Here is a 13,899-nt window from a genome sequence, read left to right as displayed (position 1 = left end):
AAAATGTAATCAAATTTTATGTTAATGTATATTTTAAATTACATTAAAATTAATTTAATTATGGATTCATTACTTACATTAGTTTTTTAGTTTTTGATACTTTTTTTCCAAACATTTCTCTGGACCATTTTGAAAACCACCAGTTTAAGTACTTTTATTTAAACTGTTTTATTATTTTAATACAGCTAATAAGCTTTGGTATATTTTATTTGTTTTAATCTTTGATTATTATATAGTGTTTAAGTAAATAGAGGTGCATATTTGAATGAATAGTTTGACCATATGTTTGACTCATTCCACATATTTAATAATAATTTTAAAAGATTTTATATTAATAGTAAAACCTTTATCACAATTGTCAGCGTTCAGTGTCAATGACTTTTGTGTTCATAAGGAAAAAAATGTCTCTTCAAATTATTAATTATTAATTGTCAATTGTTCATTATAAATGTATAATGTGATGTAATTAATTTTTTTTATTTAAAATTTTAAGTTCAAAAGTCATGATATGGTAGGCTAATAACCGCCAGTAACACTCCAGGAGTTTTCCAATATCTATATATTATTTCAGTGAGAGTCCTTTAAAGGGCTAAGGGTGATAAAATGGTAAGTACGTTTTTACTTTTGGGTAAATTTTAACAACAATAACAAAAAGTTATTAATAATAAGAAAAAGTTCCATAAAATATTCTTTATAGAACTCAAAAATACCTAATTACTGGCTTAAACATACTTGTATTATTTCTAAGGATTCATAATTATGTTGAAGATCATAATAATAACACCATATTTTGATTTGGTTGTTTTCCCACAGCACCTGCGCATGCTCAAACGTTAATATCCCGGTCTTTGCTGCCATCTACAGGATTTATTCAGCTTTGTTGACAACGAAAGGAAATGCTAATTTGCATTTCTTCAGATCTGAGTTTTAGGGAATTTGATTTCGGTGAGCTTCTCATATGTCCTGTCGGAAGCTAGGAAGTGAGTTTTGTTAATTTATCTGAATGACTTAGTTTGTCGGTAGCCTATCGAGACTAAAAACTGCCTCAGCCATCAAAGTTGTTCAAACTTGACCAAATTTACTGAGACCTAAATAAGCAATTTTTTGACTGTAAAACTTGAGATTTTTTGAGGCTAAAATAAAAATGTTTCAAGTGTAGCTACATAGCTATCGAATATCAAATATAAAACAAATGAGCAAAACGTAAACACGAGGGGAACGCCAATAAGACAGCCTACATTATTCCATTTGTGCACGATTAATTGGTGAATTTAAAAACATTTATATTGTTTAATACTTTTATATTTTATGTAACATTCAGATTTGGATGTATTTATTTGAACTAAACAAAATTGACGGAATGAAACTGAGTAACCTTGTGCTGTATGACAAGGCCTTAGTTGGTGATTGGGCAATATTCTAGGTAATATCAAACTATTAACCATTGAAATTACCTATATGTTTGGTAAATGTTTTATCGAACACGTAATGACGTATTAATTCATGTTGATTTTGATTAATTCATTGTTGGATTAATGCAATTGTGTGTGTGTGTGTGTTTATAGGCCTATATATATATATATATATATATATATATATATATATATATATATATATATATATATATATATATATATATATATATATATATATATATTATTTTTTATCTCATATAAAGTATAACTTTGTTTATATGAGTACACCACTCTCAAATCTCTCATTTAAACAATCTCTACTCTAATCTATACAATTTCTATTTAGATGCTGTCTATAAGATTATTCAGTACTGAAGCCAAATCTGGGATGTATCTAACAAAATAATTAAAAACGAAAAATAGTCCAAAAATTAGTGGCCCAAATGTATATGTTTGGGAAATATATATATATATATATATATATATATATAAAAGCAGTTGTTATTGCTTTTGTTATTGCAAAAATTGTTGTTATTTAAGTATTTTTGCAATATTTGCATGAATTTATTAATTGTAATGTTTACTTTATACTTTAATAGTTGTAACTTTTTATTATTAGTTTTTTTTTATTTTTCATAAAGAGCTATAGCAACAATACCATTTAAAATAAAAATAACTGAAACAATTATCATAATTCAGATTCCTTCTTTCATATCTTAAAAGAACAATAGGGCGTTGAGCACTAATAATGATCAGCATTTTCATATAATCATGCATAGAGAATATAATGCTTGCTTATATGTTAGCATATTAATTTAGCTATTGTCTATTTTCAAGTGATACTACAAAATAATGATTCAGCACACGCAGTTTATTTATTTCTATTTTTATTTATATATTCCAAACTAAACTAAAACGTAAAAATTAATAGAAATAAAAATTAACTGAGCATGCTGAATCACTATTTTGTATTATTGTATAAATGTTTACACTTTAATTGGTGGATTTTTATATGAAAAAGTAAAAAGAAAAATTATTAAAGTTATATACATATGTATAATGGTAGTAATTATCTGGGAGAGGAGACATTCCGGGTTGTTAGTCAATATGGATATTTATTTATTCAGGTACGTATACATTTTTTACTTTTCTTTTTTTCAAGCGGATACTTCAGTTATGTGTAAATATGTAATAATTTTATAATGACCAGTTTATTTATTTGTAACAAATATTTTATACATGATGAACAAATGGCCTGGATATAAATGTGCGTGTGTTGAGTTTGCTCATCAGGTTTCAAAGGTTCCTGACTGTGTGTGTGTGTGTGTGTGTGCGTGTGTGTGTGTGTGTGTGTGTGTGTGTTTTGGGATATGTCGAGCACACAACAAATATTGATGAGGCTCAGAGGTCTGCAGGACGGCCCGGCATTCATCATTTTGCCCTTAGTCTCTGTGTGTTTGTGTGTGTGTCTATGTAAAGGATTTTCTGAGTTTTCTCCATGAAGACTGTGTTTCTTCTAGGCTTCCTGCTCTTTTATCAGAGCTGGGCTTTCGAGTTTATTATTGATGGTGAATGGGAAAGTGAAATGGTAAGTTGGAAAGAGAAAACTGAGTTAAATGGAGATTAATGTATATACAAATATGTTTTTTATGTTTGTGTTATTTTGTTAGTCAGATCCTTTGGATCACCATCATGACTCTGGAAGATACAGGGTAAGTTTGTGAATTTATTTTCAATATTAATCTAAATGTGTTGAAATATTTTTTTTTCTTTGTAAATGGATACTAATAGTTGTTGTTATCAAGGTGTTTAAGTAGTTTTTTTTTAAGTGTGAGAATGTGAGGACAGTGTCATTGAGGCCTTCATTGATTTGCATTGATCAAAGAGTGTAAGTCCAGTGTGTTCGTGTCTTACGTCACACAACTTGATTTTTAAAATATTTTTTAGTTAGGTCTGTGTAATTAATTAGACTCTGTCATTTATAAAAACAAAACAAAAACAAAACAAACAAATAAATAAAAAAAAACACGGAATTAAATTTTTCAAATTATAATTATAAACAGTAGGAATTTACATAAATATTTACATTTGCAAATGTTTTAGTCTTGTTCTAATATGGTAAACTTTATGTAAATTGAATGTACACTTATAACTAACACATACTGTAAATTTAAATAAATATTATTTAAATTAGATTTTAATTTCTTTGTTCTTTTACCAATTTGATCCCCTAAGGATGACAATAAACTTTTTTTATTTAATTATTTTATTTTATTTTTTATTTTTTTCTTTATTTTATTTTACATTTTATTATTATTATTATTATTATTATTATTATTATTGTTATTTTTAAAATCTTTTTTGCAGTTTTATTTTCAGATGTTTGTAAAACAAATCAAGTTGTACAAACCTTTGCAAACATATTTGATTTTTGTTTTTTAAAAACAAAACTAAATACTTAAAAGAAAAAAGGTAAAAAAAAAAAAACACGCACACAACTAAGAAATAAAGATTAGATACTCCAGAAAAGTTCTTAATTTATATGAATTATCTATTAGTTACATTTTTATTTGTACAATATTGTGTTTTTTGACCTATCTGACCTCCTTAGGATAAAAAAAAAACATTTTGTTTGTTTTGTTTTAATGTTATTTTTTGTGCGTTCTTTGATAATTTCTTAGAGAAGGAAAATACTTTACGTACATTTTCTAAAATATAAAACGGATAGAAATGTATGCCTAACATTAACCTTTTTTTGCATAAGATGTATATAAATATTGTGGATTCAATCACTCATTTTCTTTGTCTTTTTATTCTTATTTTTTATATATGTAGAGAAACGTTTTGACCAGTGGAGAGGAAGAAGAGGATTTTGTGGTAATCATGCTCTTGTTGTTCCACTTTAATCTTATCTACTAATCGATTGACTTGTTTAAAGACACTACGGTTGTTGACTTCCCCTGTTCTATGTCTGCTAAATGTTTTTTTTTATTATATACATATATTCAACGTCATTAATTTGTTATTTCTGAACAAAGTAGTAAAATAATTCTGTCCAGCTATATATTTAAGGCATAGTTCACACAAAAATGAAAAAAAAGGAAAAGTAAATAGTATGGAAGTCAAAATTTACAGATTTGTTTAAAAAAAAAGAAAGAAATTGAAGTAAGAAACTCACAAAGGTTTGAAACAAGTGGGTAAATGAAAGAATTTTCAGTTTTGTTGAACTATCTCTTTAAGCATGATATAGTATTTTTTTAATTATGTAAAAAATCTAAAGTATTCCAGAATTTTCAAATGCACTGCATATTTTATTGTCATTTTAATTGGTAAATAATTTGAAATCCAAAGTTGAATTTTTTAAACAAAAGTTAGTAGAAAATGTGTTTATGACAATGTGTTTGTGTTTATCACATTAAGCCCAATAAATGTAACAAAAATGTCAATTTAAAATAAAGACTATTTGTCAAGACAACTATTATATATTATTGTACTAAAATTATTGGTAGGAAGTTTATCTCATATAGTTTAATTAAAGTCTGCATTAAATGAAAATTTGCAATGTTTATTATGTTAGTTATTCTTCAGCTGAACAATTCATCTGTGCAAGGTAATCCACTTATATAAATAATATGTTTTGGTAATCTTCAATCAAAGTTTGACCATTTGCTTCTGTGTTTGGAGCGACAGTTCCTCTCTGATGATGTCAGTTTGAGGGTTTCAATCACATTATTCTTAACCATGCCTCTTATAGCGTTAGAGTGAATGATGCTCAAAAAGAAATCCCTGCTCCCTACTCAATAATTTGTTTCATGTGGAAGAACATCAGCATACTGTAATAAAAGTCTCAGCAACATCTGGTTTATGCGTACATTAACACTAATGAATTTATGTATGTTCTGACTTCTGTTTGTTTGTGAATGCAGGCAATACAGGGCAATGACATCACAGTGAAGAGCTATAAGGTGGAGAGCAAAATCACGTCTCGCTTCGCTCACACCAAAGTCAAGAGCTCAGTGGTGAACTCGGGCCTGCAGGCGCAGAGCATCGGCTTTAATGTGCAGATCCCCAAACGAGCCTTCATTAACAACTTCACCATGTGAGACAACACACACAAATGCTCGCAAATACATTAACACATGCATGTTGATATTTGTGGTTTATAGGGACTTGTATTTTATACTATACAAACTTCTTATTATATGGTCTCACCACTAAGCCTAAGTCTCACATGAAACCTGTTGCAAAAATTTTATTTCAAAAGACATGAATTTGAATTACAATGTCATCATAAACCATAATAAAAGAGAACATACCCATTAAAAAAATTGTCCTTGTAAATCACCAGTAAACATGCACAAACATTAACACATACATGCATTTATTATTATTTTTTAAGCATTTAGCAGATGCTTTTATCCAAATCAAGACTCATGGACTGTCAGGAAAGCAGTGGGAGCCCTGCAGGCACAGGAAGTCAAGATGACATCATATTTCTGTTATAATCCAAAGTAGTGGGGACGTTGGATTTTGTTTGGAAATGAAAATCAGGTTGACCTCAGAACCTAAGGTCAGGCCGATGTCACTTTCCAACACAACCTAATATCAACCAAATATCAACGTAATTTGACAGTGTTACTGGATGTTAAAATAACATTGTCATTGAATTTTGATCATCTGACATCATGACCTTAAGCTATCCTAATACTTCTTATGATGTTGTGTGCCTGCTGGGGGGTTTTCTGCTTGCTCTTGGGAATCGCTTTTGCCTTGGTATTGAGGGTGGAAGAGAGTGCTGATTGTTCACTCCTATCACCTACAATCCCTGCCAACAATCAAAAGTCCAACTGTCTAACCATTTGACCGCAGCACGCACGTATGCATAGACGGACCTTATTTTTCCTGGAAGGTCCCATCAAGTTTAACTATTGTGTGCTGTTGCTGTGATTTTGAGTCTTAATTTAGCCCCAACTTCCTCTGTTTTTTTAGCAAATTTATTGATTTTTGGTGACAAATCTTATTTTGACGTATATTTTGGGAAAATGCTTTGAAATTTAAAAAAATGTAACAATATACTCTGGAAAAATGTACTTCCCTACCGTTATGTTCATGGGTGTTTGTTCTATTGACTTCCATTATAATGACATTTATTTATTGCAAAGCCTTGACACCATAATATAACCATGCATTCTTGATTGTTGCTGGTTTTCCCTGTTTAGAAGAGCTACTTTACCATTCTATCCTGTATTTTATCATTCTATCCCGCTGTCATCCAGATATTTTCCTGAATTTCTCCCATATTTTAAATATTTCTATAAAAAGTTAATGTGATATAATTGCAAGAGCTGTTCAAGATAATTATGCTTTCATTTTTTATTTTCTCAAAACACATTAAAAGTAATATAAAAACAGCCACATTCACTTCCTTTCCATTAAAGCTATGCATCGATCATCACTCTTCCTATGCAGCATAACTGAAGGATGCGCTCCATACAAAGACACTGTCCCATTTAATATTTAAATACAGTGAGTAAACGGAACACGATTTTATAACTTGATTTAATTTCTTAAATCTTTGATAATTAATTTTAATATGCTATTAATTTTATTATGCTAAAGTTTTCATTTTATTTTCAGCATGTTCTAATGTTTGTTGTGTGTTTTATTATTAATAATAATTTCCTCCCCATATTTGTAACTGCTTCAACTAGGCTTATATACAATTAACCTGCTCTGAATGAACAAATTTAAGGAGTTTAGGGTCATTTTGGGAGATAGGTTTGTGTTTTTTTTTTGTTTGTTTTTTTGGATTAGGGTGTATTCCGTATTTTACATGTGTGCGCTTGTGTTTGCATGTGTGTGAGTGTGTAAGATAGAACTTTCCACATTTATCTTGATATGTCTGAGAAAATCTAAATAAACCTCTTAGATCTCAGAACATAGTAAACATAGGAAGTGTATTTATATACACACACACACACACACACACACACACACACACTGTAATCTGCTATTTTTCTCCATTTAAGTCCACATAAAAGTCAGAAACTTAAAGGCCTATTTAAAGGGTTAATGCTGCCAACTGATAATCAACAGTAAAATGAGACATTTTACCTCCTCCCAATAGAGAAAACCACCAACAATTAAGAATGCATGATTATATGCTGTCATGGCTTTGCAATCAAAAAATGTCATTATAATGGAGGTCAATGGGGCAAAAACAGCCTTGAACATAATGAAAGAGTAGTCAATTTGATCAGTACACAAGGGTAAACACAAGGGTAAACACTGGCTTGCATGGTTCAGGATTGGTAGAGCTACGCATTGATGAATTTGCTCTTCAGTGTTTGAACTCTCAGTAATGATTAAATCACACTGAACTGAGCTAAACTGAACTGAACTTAAACACTAAAAACTGAACTACACTGTTCCAGTTGACCATTTATGTGAAGCTGCTTTGACACAATCTACATTGTAAAAGCGCTATACAAATAAAGCTGAATTGAATTGAAATGAATTGAATATCCATTCTTCTAGGAAGTACTGGCCAAGATGACCGTACAGATAAAAAATTCATATTTAAGATGATATAAATGTGAGCAGATTCATTACTGTGGTGGCTGAACACAGTAAGTGGGTAGAAAACTTTGGAAACCTACTAGTCACAACAAAAAATTAAAGGCAGGGGTGCCCAAACTTTTTCTTATGAAAAACCAAAAACCAAACTTGATTGAGGATGGAGGGCCGAAGGTAAATATACCAAAATGTTACAGTAAAGTTGGCATGGTAAATTCCCAATTTATTCATATAAAAAAATAAATAGAAAACATAGTTTTTGCCTTGCCTGATTTGCTCATCAAAGTCTTCTGCATTGTCCTCAATCTGTCGAGTGACAGTGCATATCACAAATCTGATTCATTCACACCCTTGAATTGAGTCGTTTAATTTTAGTTTGCTTTTTTGTAGCTTAACAATTAAACTAACAAAAGGTTATGATCAGTTAGAATTGATGATCTCTGTTGAAGGCATTAGCCCCATCCTTCCCCATCAATCTCCCTCTCTTTTTAGATAGGATGGCGGGCCATATCAAAGGTTATTATGGGACAACTATGGCCCTTGTTTGGGCATTTCTGATTTAAAGGGATTGTTCACCCATAACTGAAATTTTATTGTTTTTTTATCTTTTATCGTTTACTCAACCGTCACTTGTTCCAAACCTGTTTGACCTTTTTTCCTTTTTCTATTGAACACTAAAGAAGACTTTTTGAAGAAAGCTGGAAACCGATTACCAATGACTTGCCTAGTATTTGTTTTTCCTAATATAGAAGCCAATGGTTACAGGTTTTGAGGTTCAAGATATTCTTCAAAATATTTTCTTTTGGTTAATGGAAAAAGGAAACTCATGAAGGTTTGGATCCTTTTGTTGGTGAGTAAATAGTCAGTACATTTTTAATTTGGGTAAAATATCCATTTATGTCAAACCTGATACACATGTGCACAAACATTAACACATACAGTTGAAGTCAGAATTATTAGCCACCCTGTTTATTTTTTCCCCAATTTCTGTTTAACAGAGATTTTTTCAGCACATTTCTAAACATAATAGTTTTAATAGCTCATTTTTAATAACAGATTTAATTTATCTTTGCCATGATGACAGTAAATAATATTTGACTGGATATTTTTCAAGACACTTCTATACAGCTTAAAGTGACATTTAAAGGCTTAACTAGGTTAATTAGGTTTACTAGGCAGGTTAGGGGAATTAGGCAAGTTATTGTATAACAGTGTTTTGTTCTGAAGACAGTCGGAAAAAAAAATAGCTTAAAGGAACTAATAATTTTGACCTTAAAATGTTTCAATGTTGAAAGCTGCTTTTATTCCAGCCGAAATAAAACAAATAAGGCTTTCTCCAGAAGAAAAAATATTATCAGACATACTGTAAAAATTTCCTTGCTCTGTTAAACATCCTTTGGGAAACATTAAAAAAGGCAAAAAAGAAATCAAAGGGGGGCTAATAATTCTGACTTCAACTGTACAGAGACACACATACTGTAAACAGATCTTTCTGGATAACTTGTGACTGATTTTCAGGAATGTCAATGGGATCACATTCGTCGGTTCTGTGAAGGAGAAGACTGTCGCTCGAAACCTTTACGCTCAAGCAAGAGCTCGTGGGAAAGCAGCTGGCATTGTCAGGTACAGCTTTCAGTTCGTCATTGCATTACATCACTACTGTCTATTCAGATTCTCTTGTTCTGTCCTGCATTTGTGTTTTGTGTATGAAAAAAATTACAAAATACAAGTGTGTTTAAATATGCAATGGAGGCATTGTTTTCACTAATTTCTTTACAAATGAAAGAAATAAAAATTATTATTTTCTACATAAATATAAAAACCACTGCCTCCTTGCCTTTATCTCTGGTGGTTTTTTTAAGTTTATTCACGACAACTTGCTTTTTTATAATGTTATTATTATTATTTATATTTGTCTTATTAAAAACAGGCTTAGATTTGTCCACCTGTCAAGCTTTGGACCATATAGGGCATTGAACGTGTGTTTGGATATAACTCAGTTTTTTGACCACACTTCGTAATTATTGTTCATTTATTAATTTGCTGGAAATTAGAAATTATTGAATTTAGAAATAATTTTGAAACAAATCTTTGCTCTTAACAAATTAAATTAAATATGTTGGCTAATGGATGTCTTCAGTGGAGTGTACAACACCGCATCCATGAAAGAGAGAAAGAGAAAGTGAATGTTAATTGGAGGAGGCTCATTCTTTATCCTTGCACTGCAGATGGTTTGTTTTAAATTTGGACTTTTTTCATTTTATATTGTTTTCTAAAAATCCCAATAAACAGTTGTTAAAAAATTTTTAAAAAATGCCATGTAAATAGCAAATACGGCGTGGCGCAACGCAACTGACTTTTAAAGGAAATGGTAGATGAGACTCTGATTAGTTTATTCTCAAAAGACGCCATTAATGCTTTTGCGCCCTGCGCTGTAGACTTTGCGCCTGGTTTGTTAAAGTAGAGCCCAATATGTTTTTAGAGGAGAGATTTGGGGAGACTCTTTTTATCTCTAAATAATTCAGCAAAAAGTCATTCAGCTTTCAGTTCATCCATCATTCAGATTCTTTTGTCCTTACCTGCTTTTGCGTTTTGTGGACGACCAGCGATTTTAGGGGACCTGAATAAGGTAAAGTCAATGTAGATCAAACTTTTTCTCAATTTGACTAAGAAGATCGTCATCACTTTAGCCCTTATTTGGACAAGCAGCTACTGGAGTGTTTGCGTCACTTCAGTATTACTGGTTGACAATAAGTATAAATTAGTCTTGAATATTTAATTTTACAGAAAAAGTCCATCGTATCTTCCCTCAGAGCAACATATTCAAATTTGAATTGATGGATGGATAGATGGATGGATAGATTTTAGCTATTTATTTAGTAATTAAATAATTTTTTTCCATTAATTAATTAATTAATTAATTCATTCATTCATTTACTTTAAGGACGAACTCTCAAGCAATGGAGACGTTTCGGACAGAAGTGCACGTTCCTGCAGGCAGTAAAGTGGAGTTTGAGTTGCACTATCAGGAGCTGATGCAGAGGAAGCTTGGCATTTATCAGCACACATTACATATTCAGCCTGGACGCCTTGTTCCCCTGCTGCAGGTCATTCAAATACACACACACACACACACACACACACACACACACACACACACACACACACACACATACACACACACAAACACACACACACAAACACACAAACACACACACACACACACACAAACATATCTGTATACATGGTTTACAGTAACACTCCATAGGGGTACTGTGTCTTCATTAAAAAAAAAGCTTATCGTATGACTCTACACCTAAACCCAACCCTCACTGGAATCCAAGCAAATTTTGAATTCCAATAGGCCTAAAAGCATTTTAAAATACAGAGAGATAAGGTGGACAAACCCATGTCATTATACTTTATACCTTGTGTCTCTGTAAACCACAGAAACCTGCTCACACACTCATACATATATCACAAACATTTGTTTTACTATCTTAGTAGGGACATTACATAGACCTTTGTTGTTTTAATTTCTGATTAATTATGCAATCTATGGCTTATGGTGTGTGTGTGTTTACTGCTTTATGTATGCACTTGGATGGGTTGCATTAAAAGCATTGAAACTTCTGTTTACTGTAGCAAGTAGGCATGACAATTGTTTTATTTGAGGTTGGCAGATAAGATACTTAAAAAAAAAAAATCAAAACGGCTAATGCTAAGTCTGCCTAAATGGCAGTAGGCTACACAGGGAAGTAGACTAAAAGCTGCCATTTGATCGGCTACAACACGCTTCATGTGACCAAGTTAGCATTGCGGGGTTTCCAGTAGTAAGTAATACAGGCATTTTCATCTCCCCCAGTAAGAAAATAACTTGTTGCTGTCTCTTTCGTTTTTTAAATTCAAAGACACATTCTTTGTGAGTGGTCCCTTATAGTTTCATATCACTATGCTTGGTTATTTCACTGCTAAACCAGTTAAAAATCTATTTAAAGCACAAAAAGGCTTTTGATTAGATGAGTAAGAAACTAGTTCTAGATAAAGCAGCAAGATGAGCACAAAAAACTGGCAAATTTCTTGAAATTAACATTTGGGTTAGTGTTAGGCATGGGCCTGTGTAAGATTCTGACAGTATGATAACTGCTCTTGAATATATTGTTTTAAAATGTCTGGATAAAAAAAAAAAAAAAAAAAACTTTCCCCCCCTTTGAACACATGATATTTTCTTTTGAGAAACTTAAAATATTGGCTTCCGCTGTCTTCTTTGGTTTCAAAAACACAGATTTCTTTACAATTTAAGATACCTTCTTTGGATATCTTCTCTGCTTTTTCTACTGTTGTCCTAAATAAATTAAAAACAAAACATTAAAAAAAGCAACTTGCATTTAGTGAAGGAACGGTATAGAAAAAAATTTGGGAGGTTTTAAAACCTTGACTTTTCCAAATCGCGGTATACTGTACTTTGAAAATGCTTATCGTCCCATGTATAGCTAAGGTCAGGGATATCGATATTATTCTACTAATGATTCTTTTATTCTACAACAGTGTTTTTAGGTGTGGTTAATGTAGCATAAGCTTAGTTACAGACATTGGATATAGTTCATTGAATTAGTCAAAAATAATCCACTCTGCATCGTGGCTACATCATCCTATCGAATGTGTCATAAACTGACTAGTGTTCTGGTTTATGATGTTTGTTTCCTCAGGTTGACGTGTATATATTTGAGCCCAAAGGCATCAAGTTTGTCACAGCTCCAAACACACTGGGAAAGCAGTTTGAAGATCTGACCACAATCACCCACACTAAAGAAAAAGCCCACATTGTGTTCAAACCAAATCTGCAGCAGCAGCGCAAGTGTGAAAACTGCACCGAGAGCGCAGTGGATGGGGTTTTCACCGTCACCTATGATGTCGAGAGAGAGACCAATGCTGGAGAACTTCAGGTGAGGATTTACAGATGGCCATTTTTTCTCTAATTCATATTTGATATATTTATTTATATTTTTTATTGGAATTTGTATTAAACATATTATACACCTCCAGTTAAAAGTTTTGGTTAATAATGTTTATTCTTTTTGTTCAAAAACTGTTTGAAAATGCTTTGTTTATATAAATGTTTAGACAATAAAATTTCAATGGTTTATTTGCAGAAGAGGTAAGAAATTAATAATTGATGGAATAATCCAGATTGTTTTTTTTTTCAGCAAAGGAAAACATTTGTTATTCTGACCAATTGATTTATTGAATAAAACAAAGCATATTTTTTTTTACTCAAACTCATACTTAAAAAAATACAACAAATCCTGGGAAACTGACAGCAAAATGTAACTACTTTTATTAGTCCTACTTTTTTCATAAATCTGAAAGTAAACACTTATGAGAACCTAATAATTATGTACATATAATATATTTTGAGCTGTGAATTGAACTTCCTATATATGAAATTATAATATTTTCTATTCATTTATTTTTGCAATTCCGAGCCTAAATCTCACAATTCTGACTATTATTTTTCAGAATTATGTAGTATGCCTTACTCCATTGCTTATGCACTCTATATTGTTTCCCTCAGGTGTCTGATGGCCATTTTGTCCAATTCTTTGCTCCGTCTGATCTCACTCCTCTTTCCAAAAACATAGTTTTTGTGATTGATGTGAGTGGCAGCATGTGGGGACTCAAGATGAAACAGGTTTGGATGCATTTACTCAAAGTAAAGTCATAATATGATTATCTCTCATCAATATAGTTCATTTGAAGTTTCAATGCAGAAGTGCCTTCTTGTGGAAGTAGAGAAAGCTGTATATTAATTGTAGCAAAATCTCCATTGTTGACACCATGTGGTCATCAAGTAAACTGCAGGACGTTTCAAATTAGATTCATTTACAGCAGTTGAAAATAGGGTAAA

General features: G+C 31.3%; 1 protein-coding gene across 1 annotated transcript in view; it reads left to right on the top strand.

Annotated features, from left to right (window-relative positions):
• The first annotated feature begins 2,801 nt into the window (after positions 1-2,801).
• itih2 (inter-alpha-trypsin inhibitor heavy chain 2) overlaps positions 2,802-13,899 on the top strand; it is a 28,053-nt gene continuing 16,955 nt past the window's right edge. Inside the window, 8 exon segments of the mRNA NM_001327825.1 lie at positions 2,802-3,003; positions 3,086-3,127; positions 4,251-4,292; positions 5,342-5,514; positions 9,510-9,614; positions 10,936-11,098; positions 12,701-12,937; positions 13,567-13,683. Of these exon segments, the coding sequence (NP_001314754.1) occupies positions 2,914-3,003; positions 3,086-3,127; positions 4,251-4,292; positions 5,342-5,514; positions 9,510-9,614; positions 10,936-11,098; positions 12,701-12,937; positions 13,567-13,683 (969 nt within the window). The 5' untranslated portion in view covers positions 2,802-2,913.

Source organism: Danio rerio, chromosome 4 (assembly GCF_049306965.1).
Source record: "Danio rerio strain Tuebingen ecotype United States chromosome 4, GRCz12tu, whole genome shotgun sequence".
Taxonomy (NCBI): Eukaryota; Metazoa; Chordata; class Actinopteri; order Cypriniformes; family Danionidae; genus Danio; species Danio rerio.
This window is presented reverse-complemented; position numbering and strand designations above follow the sequence as displayed.